At 48.1% G+C, this 11,639-nt stretch overlaps 2 protein-coding genes across 2 annotated transcripts in view; one reads left to right on the forward strand and one right to left on the reverse strand.

The window, feature by feature from the left end:
* Positions 1 to 3,676, reverse strand: LOC118085787 (mid1-interacting protein 1-B). The gene is made up of 2 exons (XM_035116804.2): positions 1,073 to 3,676; positions 1 to 322 (listed from the first exon to the last, which is right to left on the reverse strand). Exon 1 carries the CDS (start codon positions 1,492 to 1,494, stop codon positions 1,096 to 1,098), a length of 399 nt encoding a protein of 132 aa, XP_034972695.1. The 5' UTR covers positions 1,495 to 3,676; the 3' UTR covers positions 1 to 322; positions 1,073 to 1,095.
* Positions 3,676 to 11,639, forward strand: part of LOC118085241 (mid1-interacting protein 1-B-like) — a 24,386-nt gene continuing 16,422 nt past the window's right edge. Inside the window, exon 1 of the mRNA XM_088668436.1 lies at positions 3,676 to 4,882. The gene's annotated coding sequence lies outside the window, so the exon portion shown is untranslated. The remainder of the gene's footprint in view (positions 4,883 to 11,639) is intronic.

Here is an 11,639-nt window from a genome sequence, read left to right on the forward strand (position 1 = left end):
AACAATGCAAAGTGCTTTATTAGTCTGAACTAAAAGCAAATATTTAAACATCAGAAAGCAATGGAATCCTAAGGCATACATTTGCCATGGAGTTTATAGATATACATAAATACCGTACAGATAGCTGTTTTGTTCACAAATATAATATAGATAGCAATTACGTTCACAAATATCAGTGCTTGATTTATTCAAGTAAAGTCCATGCTTTGGGGTGGATGCTGCAGTCAAGGTCTCTAAATTGTCCATTAAGAGCCTCCTTTGCACAGCCTCAGACAGAGGACCCAAGCTGTACACATGTGCAGGTTCAGAAATGCAGGTTGTCCTGGAAAATGGAGAATAGAAAAAGGTGTTAACAAGGTGTTTTGTGGCTTAATTTAAACCAAGGGTAACTGTGCCCCGACCCTAGCACTTTATTGGTAGCCAATATGGGGTTCTCCTGATGTTCTTGGGGTACTACAACTCCCATATTCCCAGTCCACATGACCAATGGTCAGGGATGATGGGAGTTCTAGTCCGGCAACATGTTGGCTTAGCTTTCCATTGAATCCAAAAACTCAGGCCTGCAATATGAGCAAAGTAATAGAAGATGGATTACCTCTGAGAATATGCAGAGGTCCCAACCCTCACCACTGAAAGATGGACCTGCCAAGTCAGAAGATGGCATTCCATAGCCCAGCCTGTCTTGACCTGGTGGCTACAACTTCCCTCAGCCACAGCCAACAATGGCCACCAGATTAACCAGGAAGGAAGGAAGAGTTTGCAAGTCTATTTTTAAAAGCTCTTTGACTCTGTTAATGGGCAGTGCAGCAACAGGAAGCTGCAGTACGGTGGTGCAAAACCACGTTTTATCACACCCACTTCTATGGGTCGATGGTCGCAATGTGGAAAGTTTAAAAGCATGGATGCATAAAGCATGGAAGGAAAGCAGAATGTTTGATGCAGGAAACCAGCTGATAGAGCCTTCCACAAGCTGTGCCTGCCAGATCTTTTTGACCACGGTTCCCATAGTCATGTTGGCTGGGCTTAAGGGAGAACAGTAGGTGGGAGAAGGCCAAGCGAGCTGATAACTCACCTTTGGTGTCCTCGGCTTGTGTCTCACCAGCGGAGAGAGATTTCGTTCTGGTTGATCTGCCCCATGATTTCATTGTATTTGGAAGTGACGGCGTTGGCCCTCCTGGTCAGCTGGGTGAGGACGCGGTGCAAGCCAGACACGTGGTAATGGAAAAGATCTTCCAGATCAGCCTTCTCCTTGCTCTCCTCTTCCTTGAGGCTGGGATTCTGGAAGTCAAGGTGTGCTAAGCCACCCTCTGCCCTCCCCTTGATTGATTTCAGCAGAGTGTAATCTTCATACAGGTCTCTCTCGCTGCTGGAGTCTCCGTTGCTCGAGTTGCTCTCAAATGTTTCAGACTGGTCTTCCAAGGAGACCCCGAGGAGGAGGCTGGGAAACATAACCGTTTGCTCCATCTTGCGGACGGCAGAGACGTATCCTTCCATGGCGATGGATCGAGGGGGGTTCTCCGGATCTGAAGTTTGCTTCTTTTTCAGAGTCCCAATCCGTGCTGTGCAGGGAAGGTTAGCTGGGTGGGCCGTGTTAGGTTTCAGCCTTGCTGGTGGCAATTTATAGAGCAATCTTGGTCACTTTCAGAAAGCCTGAGTGGGATAGTTCCATGCCAGCTCTAGACCCTCCTTTCCCAGTGAGCCAATCCCAGCTTCCCGTGAATTGCAAGATTTAGGCAGTGTCACCCGTCTGTGGCTTGCAATGTGATTTTATTTACAGTCTGGATTCTTTCCCAGATTCTTTCCCAAACCCTTTTGCCCCTATCAGCTACTTGGCATAAAGTTGGATGCTTGCGGGTTCACGTCGTCTCCCCCCGCCCCCATAATGAAAGAGAGAGAGAGACCTAAATTAAGTAATCACCAAGACTGGTACTAAATTAAACAGCTTTTGGCAAGCTACACTGCTGGGAAACCACAGAAAGACTGCCTTGGATGGCATTGCATAATTTGCACTCAGTTTGTGATAGCTGGTTCCCGCCACCATCTTGCTGCTGGGCACGTGAAGCAGAGATCTTGCAGGACCCCAGAGCCAGAAAAAGATGTTTAGCAAGCAGCCTAAGTCTGGAAATCTACATCCCGTCTGAGGGGCTGAGCACGAGTCTCTAGCCCCGTCTCCTCTCTGTTTATACTTCTAATTTCAGGGACTTGGGCAGAGGTCTGTCTTGCCACCTGCAACAAGATGAAGATGCCAGATGGAAGTAATATTTACTAGCAAACTGCTTAGGAATGTAGGAAGCTAACTTATAGAGAGTAAAAGAATTGGTCCATCTAGCTCCCACGGCAAGTGCTTTCAAGCTGACGGCAAGGGGTCTCAAGAGTTTCAAGCAGGTTCATTGGGCGAGAGAGCTTGAGTATAATATACAGTGGCACCTTGGTTCTCAAACTTAATCCATTCCAGAAGTCCATTCAAAAACCAAAGCGTTCCAAAACTGAGGTGCGCTTTCCCATAGAAAGTAATGCAAAACGGATTAATCCATTCCAGACTTTAAAAAACAACCCCTAAAACAGCAATTTAACCGGAATTTTACTCTCTAATGAGACAGTTGATCCATTAAATATGTACTGTACTATAAAATAAATAAGTCAGTATTGTAGATGATAAAAATTAAAATATTTTTTTCTTACCTGCACTAATGATAGTCATTGTTTGGATGGGGGGGCTTTTATCCATTTACGCAGTCACACAATCAATCAGTCGGTAGCTGAACTGGGTTCCACACAGTCACAAAAACAAATTAACCGAAAAAGCCTCAAAAACAAAAATGCGAAAATAAATGGCAAAAGTGGCAAACTTAATCCATTACGGAAGTCCGTTTGACTTCCAAAATGTTCGAAAAACCAAGGTGAGCCTTCTGTTTGGTGCAGGCGCCCTGGAAACAATAGCTGACAGGCACATTGGACGTTTGGCTTCCGAAAAATGTTTGAAAACTGAAACACTTACTTCTGGGTTTTTGGTGTTTGGGAACCAAGGTGTTTGAGAACCAAGGTACCACTGTAAAACTTACAGCATGGGAGAAGTTATGGAACTGGGATTTGAAATTCACAGCATGTTACACGTTGAAAGAAAACTATATGAAAACTACGTTTGTACTTAACTCCTCGTAATATTTGCTGGAAATGCAAATGTGATGGACATGTAAGGCAGTAAAAAAAAGGGAAATGATATACAGTGGTGCCTCGCTTAACGAACGCCCTGTAAGACGAAATTTTCGCTTTATGAAAAATTCGTCTAGCGAATCGTGGTTTCCCATAGGAATGCATTGAAATTCAATTAATGCGTTCCTATGGGCAAAAATAAAATAAAATAAAAATTCAATGCATTCCTATGGGATTCGCTAGACGAATTTTTCGTTATAAGAATTGACCTGTGGAACGAATTAAATTCGTCTAGCAAGGCACCACTGTATAATGAATTGCAAAAAAAGTTTAAAATAACCTTTTCTATTAACCCCCCCCAAGCCTTTCTTTTAGGAATTTTAGGTGCCGAAATCGCAAAGGAGCAGAAAAGACTATTTATGTATGTGACCACAGCTGCTCGGATATTAATAGCCCAGAGATGGAAAGAAGACAAAGACCGTGCCAGGGAAGAATGGTAGATTAAGTTGATGGACTATGCTGAAATGGCAAAATTGACCAGAAGAATTAGAAATCAGGAAGACTCAATTTTTAATAAGGAATGGGGAAACCATTGTAGGCAGCTAAAAATCATTAGTAGGATTGGAATAATACTGGTAGCACAGAAATAGACTGGAAAGAGAAGTTGCTGAACTGCAACTTATTACCACGGAGAGACCTGGATTGAATAAAGACACTGGATTCTTATCTCATTATACATGATAGAGCTGGAAGGAATTCACACCCCTTGCTTTTTAGACCATTTGCAGTTGTTAACGGTCATCACCAGCTATTAGTCTGTGAATCACCCACTCCCTCCACCCTTCTGAGTAATACCTCCCCCCCCCCCACCTGACTATATATACACCGGGTCTGGGGACTTCTGCTTCAGTGTATCTGAAGAAGTGTGCGTGCACACGAAAGCTCATACCTATGACAAACTTAGTTGGTCTCTAAGGTGCTACTGGAAGGAATTTTCTTATTTTGTTTCGACTGGTAGCACAATTCAAAGTGTTGGTGCTGACCTTTAAAGCCCTAAACGGCCTCGGTCCTGTATACCTGAAGGAGCGTCTCCACCCCCATCATTCTGCCCGGACACTGAGGTCCAGCTCCGAGGGCCTTCTGGCGGTTCCTCACTGCGAGAAGCAAAGCTACAGGGAACCAGGCAGAGGGCCTTCTCGGTAGTGGCACCCGCCCTGTGGAACGCCCTCCCATCAGAGGTCAGAGAGATATACAACTACTGTACCTGACATTTAGAAAATACCTAAAGGCAGCCCTGTTTAGGGAAGTTTTTTGTCTGTGATATTTTAATGTATTTTAATGGCCAGATGGGCGGGGTATATAATAAATTATTATTATTATTATTATTATTATTATTATTATTATTATTATTATTATTTTGAAGTTTGGATATAATGGAGATGGAAAAGCACTGTATTATTACAAAAGATGCAGGAGGAAATGGTTAACAAAAGGATCCACAAAGGGGAAGAGGGAAGTTCAGGAGATTCTTTGGAATCTTGTTTTGATGTTGGCTGTTGATAATTGACTGTAAAACTTTAAACTGAAAAACTAAATAATTTTTTTAAAAAGAGTTTCAAGCAAGGAAACTCTTTCCTCCCTACCTGGAGGTGGTGGGGACTGAAAATGGGACTTTCTGCATGCATCGCCAATGCTCTGCTGCTGAGCATTTCAACTTTTGTGGGTACAGGTAAGTAGCCGTGTTGGTCGGAGTTGAAGCAAAATAAAAAAGTTCCTTCAGTAGCACCTTAAAGACCAACTAAGTTTTTATTTTGGTATGAGCTTTCGTGTGCATGCACACTTCATCGGATACCTGATGAAGTGTGCATGCACACGAAAGCTCATACCAAAATAAAAACTTAGTTGGTCTTTAAGGCGCTACTGAAGGAACTTTTGTGGGTTTATTTACAATGCTGGAGTGTGCATGATCAGTTCTAGTCAGCTGCCTCTCAATGGTCAGCAGCATAACTTTAAAAAAATACCCAACCAGACAGGCATAGACCCAGAATACAATGTAAATAGTTTTGGATGCTTGGCTGCATCAAAACAGTCTTTGAGCAGTGATGTTGTCTTTCAACAGACAAATGAGAGAGAGAGAGAAAGGGATGTTCTCTGTTCTGGGATGCGTCTCCTGAGCAGTTCATGGCAGGCCAGGTACACACATGGCTGTCTAGCCAAACAGGGCATTGCCTGGGCTGACAAGTGGGGTGATAACTTGGGCAATGGGTTTGTGCCACCTGCCCCAGACTGAGACTGAGTGAGCATGTGTTTGCTGGATGATCATCGCCCAACCAAACACCAACTGTTAAAGGGAACGCACAGGGTTTGGGAAAGGTTCGGGGATCTTTGCTGCATTTCTTACATCAGACAAACACCTGCCTTTTGGGAACTGGAATTCAGGGTTGCCCAGTGAATGGATTGGCAGCAGATTCCGGCGTCAAATACAGTCACACCTCGGTTTAAGTACGCTTCGGTTTGAGTACTTTCAGTTTAAGTACTCCGCGGACCCATCTGGAACGGATTAATCCACTTTCCATTACTTTCAATGGGAAAGTTCACTTCAGGTTAAGTACGGACTTCCAGAACCAATTACAGTCATACCTCGGGTTAAGTACACTTCAGGCTGAGTACTCCGCGGACCCTTCTGGAACGAATTAGTCCACTTTTCATTACTTTCAATGGGAAAGTTCACTTCAGGTTAAGTACGCTTCAGGTTATGTACAGACTTCCGGAACCATTTGTGTACTTAAACCGAGGTACCACTGAATAGACATGATAAGGAATTAAGGACTACACTGCCTTATGGTGGTTTTAATAGGGAGTTAGAGAAATTAATGGAGGATAGGGAAGTCAATAGCTATCTGGCCAAAGAGCACCTTGCCTGTAATGACCAGTGGGATGATACTTGTCTCTGGTGGCAGGTAGTCGAGGCAGCCAACTCCAGAAGGGAAACTGTGTCCATTTATTGCAGCAAGGAACAGCATTGTGCTGCCTGGGGTGGTTGACAAGATGTCACGGACTGGCTGGATTGCAGAGGGTTAGGTGAAAGCCAGATGGCCAGTGCCAATTTGCCAAATGGAAAACTTCCTGCCTGGCCCCAAATACAGTGGTACCTTTGGTTGCGAACGGGATCCATTCCGGAGGCCCGTTCGTGACATGAAAAGGCCGCATCCTGAAGCGCCGTGTCTGTGCACACGCATGACGCAATTCGGCACTTCTCCGCATGCGCAAAGCACGATTTAGTGCTTCTGCGCATGCGCACACCAAGCCCGGAAGTACCCCATTCCGGGTCTTCCACGTTCGGCGCATCCGTAGCTTGAAAAGATGTAACCCGCAGCGAACGTAACATGAGGTGTGACTGTACGGCGGCTGATTTAGTCCATAGAAAGGTCAAAACACTAGTAAAAGCAATAGAATTCAGGGTGGGTAGGTGGGAGATCTGGCAAAAGACAAGGGAAGACTACCGGGCAGGCCACAATTTAACAACCCCTGGGAGTTGGCCCAAGCATCCCCATTGGCTGGTTGGGCCCTCCATCAGAGGAAATACCATTCACGATCTGCTGGCGTTGGCCAAGAGCCGGCAGCCGGGCAAGCCTAGCTGCCATTCGCTGGATCACTTGCGTGGCCCGAGGCCTGGACGTGACTGTTGTGTATTGAGTCAAAGGATTTTATATCTGTATTATTATTGTCTGTATTTGCATTAGGATAAAGTAACTGCCTTGTGGTTCCAGAGGGTACAGCTACTATTGGTTCATTTAAGCTGCTGTATTTGGATCCTCTGTCTTATTGGTTCCCTCCAAAAGGCAGCACTGTGATTGCTTGATATTGTTCCCTCCAAAATGTATCCCTTCCTAGCTAGTCCCCTGTCCCTATAAATGTAGCTTTCCTCTCCTCAGTCTTCAGTCTTGTTCACTTTAATAAAGAGCTGTTACTAGAGAACTGTCTCCAGCATGTTTTGTCAAGAGAGCTGAAATCACAAACCCCACGTCACAACAACTGGCGACGAAGGTGGGATCCGGAATGCTGAGGAGCGGTTAAACACAACCCTGCCTCAGAGTCCGGATTGCAGCTGAGAACAAGACTCACTGGCCAGCTGAGAAGACGACCCTGCCCGCTAGGACAATGGAGAGTCCAAGGGTATTGGAGCCCTTCCAGCCATCAGAGCCCCACACCTGGGAAGACTACGTCGAACGCTTCGAGTTCTTCGCAGTGGCTCAAGGGATCACCGATGCCAGCAAAAGAAGGGCCACATTCCTGAGCTACTGTGGGCCCGAGACCTTCAAGCTAGCCAAGGCATTACTTGCTCCAGCGAAGCTGAGTGAGACATCTCTCCAAGATATTCTTGCCTGCCTAACAAGCCACTTGGCGCCTACTGAGACCAAGATGGCCCGGCGGATGGAGTTCCATAAGAGGCAGCAGCATGCTGGGGAGTCTGTATCCGCATTTCTGGCTGAACTCCGGAAGCTCGCTCAGCACTGCGGCTTCCAAAATCTGGAAGAGACTCTCCTGGATCGGTTTATTGGTGGTCTGAGCAGCAAGAAAGCCAGAAGACGCATCGTGGCTAAAGAAGAGGTTACCCTTGCTTCAGCCTTGAAGGAGGCCACCGCCACGGAGAATTATGAAAGAGAGGAGCTTGATGCCAGTCGCAAGGCCACTAAGCCACAGATAGAAGTTGCGCATGCCATGGACGAGCTAGAGGCTACTCCAAGCCAGAGCCCAGTCCGTGGGGTTGAGTCGGTGCGTCAGGCCTGCACAGTGCACAGAGATCGCCGAGGCAGTTGCCCAGGTTGTGGCGGAAACCATGAAAGGAAGAGTTGTCGTTTCAGGGATGCTATCTGCCGGACGTGCGGAAAGACGGGTCACATCGCCAGGGTCTGTAGATCGGCGGCGTCGGGAGCGACAGGAGCACCTAGACTGGAGCATCGCAGACCGCCCACAGCAACTCGTTTTCTAAAGGACTGCCACTACGTAACGGAGATCAATGGGAGGGCCGTGCAGTTTCCAGCGCAAGGCAAGGCACACGTCAAGGTGAAGATTGAGGGTCAGCAGTGCGACATGGAGGTGGACTCCGGATCTGCATTCACCATCGTGTCAGACCAGACCGCGAAGACATTTTTTCCCAGGGGTAAGTTGCCCCCTCTGGAGCCCTTTCCGGCAACCTTGCAGTCGTACTCAGCAGGCCGCATCCATGTTATGGGAATGTGTGCCGTGAGAGTACAGTTCCGGGACAAACAGGCTGTACTCAAACTGGTGATTGCGAAGGGCAGTCGCCCCAGTCTCCTGGGCACTGACTGGTTCCCTGCCCTGGGACTGAGTATCTCAGGGCTTAATTCAATCCAAACCTGCCCTGAGATGAGCGAGGTATTATGCAAGGAATTTGCTGGTCTCTTTAATGGAAAACTGGGTTGTTATAAAGGGCCCCCAGTTGACTTCGAGTTGGACCCCGGGGTGGCTCCAATCCGACTCAAACCAAGGCGAGTGCCATTTGCACTGCAACCCAAGATCGAGGCAGAGCTGGATAAATTGGTCAAGCAGGGAGTTCTCTCACCCGTGGACTCTGCTAAGTGGGAGACTCCAATCGTCACGCCCCTTAAAGCAAATGGGGAAGTCAGGATATGTGCAGATTACAAATGTACTATCAATAAGGCACTCAGGGGAAACTCATACCCCATTCCAGTTGTATCACATCTGTTGGCTAAACTGGCTGGGGGCAAGGTGTTCGCCAAAATTGACCTGGCACAAGCTTACCAACAGCTGCCAGTAACCCCACAATCAGCGGAAGCACAGACTATTGTCACACATAAAGGGGCGTTCAGAGTTAACAGATTACAGTTCGGAGTTTGTGTGGCCCCAGGGATTTTTCAAGGGCTCATGGAACGCCTGTTAAGAGGTCTGCCGGGGGTCTTGCCATTTTTTGATGACGTTTTGATTGCTGGAAAAGACCCACAGGAACTGGTTGCGCGTGTCCGTGCAGTGTTGCTCAAGTTCAAGGAGGTGGGGTTGCAACTGAAAAAGGAAAAATGCAGTTTTGGGGTGCCAACGGTGGATTTCTTGGGGTTTAAAATTGATGCATCAGGCATCCACCCCACAGATGCTAAGATTAAGGCCATCATCGAGGCACCACGACCACAGAACAAGACGGAGTTGCAGTCATTCCTGGGACTTATTAACTTTTATCATTCGTTCTTACCCCAGAAAGCTTCGGTAGCTGAACCATTACATAGACTATTGCAGAAAAAGAATGTGTGGCGATGGGGGCGGGAGCAGCAGAAGGCTTTTGACTCCTTGCGAGGAATGCTGAGTAGCAGGAGCGTCCTTGCTCATTATGATGAGTCAAAGCCGCTGGTCCTGGCATGTGATGCCTCTCAATACGGTCTGGGGGCTGTGCTGAGTCATAGGGAACCGGATGGGTCGGAAAAGCCCATCTCTTTCTATTCCCGTACGTTGTCGCCCACGGAGCGCAACTATGCTCAAATTGATAAAGAGGCACTGGCTATTGTGTCCGGAATCAAAAGGTTCTATGATTATTTGTACGGTCGCCAATTCTCCATTGAAACGGACCACAAACCACTGTTAGGGTTGTTCAACCCAAACAAACAAACGCCACAAATTCTCTCCCCCAGAATGTTGCGTTGGTCAATATTCCTGAATGGGTTCCAGTACACCTTGACCCATGTGCCGGGGAAACAATTGTGCCATGCTGATGCGCTGAGTCGCTTGCCCCTTCCTGGCGGGAGCAATGAGGATCCTGCTCCGGCGGAGCACATTATGATGCTAGAAACACTTCCGGGGGCTCCTGTAACAGCTACGGATATAGCTGAGAAAACGAGGAAAGATGCTGTTCTCTCCCGTGTGCTCACTTGGGTGGGGAGGGGGTGGCCAGGTGGTCCGCATGAAGAAAAATTCAGGCCTTATGCGACAAGGCAGCACGAATTGTCCATGCATAAGGGTTGTCTCCTATGGGGAGATAGGGTGATCATCCCAGCACCACTGAGAAACAGGGTTCTTGAGACGCTTCACATGGGACACCCGGGAATGGTCAGGATGAAGTCGCTAGCCCGATGTTATGTGTGGTGGCCTGGAATGGACCAGAACATAGAACAATGGGTACGAACATGCAAGGCATGCCAAGAGGTGCGGCCAGAAGTGGCCAGAGCACCAGTCCACTGGTGGGAGCAGTCCAGGACTCCCTGGAGCCGGCTGCACATAGATTTTGCGGGGCCATTCCAAGGGAAGGTCTTTTTGGTTATCGTTGATGCATATTCCAAATGGTTAGAAGTGGCGATGGTCCCTAGCATGGCATCAGCTGCCGTAATCAAGGTGTTGAGGCAGCTGTTTGCTACCCACGGGTTACCTGAGACCATTGTATCAGATAATGGGGCAGCTTTTGTATCCCAAGAATTCAGGGCATTCTTGGCTGATAACTTCATAAGAGGGGTCACATCCGCGCCCTTTCACCCATCCTCCAATGGGCAGGCTGAGCGCATGGTAAGAACAGCCAAAGAATCCATTGCGCGCTTAATGGAGGGTAACTGGTCGGCTCGCATTGCGCGAATGTTATTTTTGCAGCATGCGACGCCGTGTACTGCGACGGGCAAGTCGCCAGCCGAGCTGCTCTTAGGTAGAAGACTGGTAACGGTGCTGGATTATGTCCACCCAGATAAAATGCCAAACCGTAATTCAAGAGCAACCCCCCAGGCTGAGACTGACACAACAAGGTATCTCGCCCCTGAAGATCTGGTCTGGGTGAGGAACTATTCACGAGGTCCGCGGTGGGTGGCCGGTGTGATCACCCGGGCTAGTGGACCTGTGTCCTATTATGTGACCTTGGAAAATGGGCAAGTTTGGAAGAGACATATAGATCAGCTGAGGCGCCGGGCGCTCAGCAGGGAGGAGTCAGATAATTCATCCCTGGCTAATGACGCACAGCTGCGAGACCAGAGTGAAGATGGCCCAGAGGTGCAGTCACCAGGGGCTTCAGCAAATGAACCAGGGTCTGCTAGTCCTCAGGATGACGAGGTACAGGTCGGGGACCCTGAGATGTCTGGGACTCCATCTGTTCCTGATGAAACCCCTATAGCAGCCCCTCCACCACAGGTAACACCCAATCCAGAACCTGCAACACCTGTTGTCAGGAGATCAGGTAGAAGTTGTAGGACCCCACAGTACCTGAGGGATTACGTCTGCTGTGCTCACTAGGGGGGGAGGGGTGTTGTGTATTGAGTCAAAGGATTTTATATCTGTACTAGTGGATTTTAGCCCGTTTAAAAACGGGCGCTAGAGGAAGCGGCCTGCCGGGACTGGCTTGGCGGTGGCGGGTCTTCCCGCCACCACCAAGCCAGTCCGCAGCGGGGGTTTTTCGCCGTTTGCCTTCCCCTGGGGGAGGCAAACGGCGAAAAACCCCGCCGCGCCGCAAATCGGCTCCGGGACTGGCTTGGCGGTGGCGG

This window comes from Zootoca vivipara, chromosome 4 (genome assembly GCF_965207765.1).
Source record: "Zootoca vivipara chromosome 4, rZooViv2.hap1.1, whole genome shotgun sequence".
NCBI lineage: Eukaryota > Metazoa > Chordata > Lepidosauria > Squamata > Lacertidae > Zootoca > Zootoca vivipara.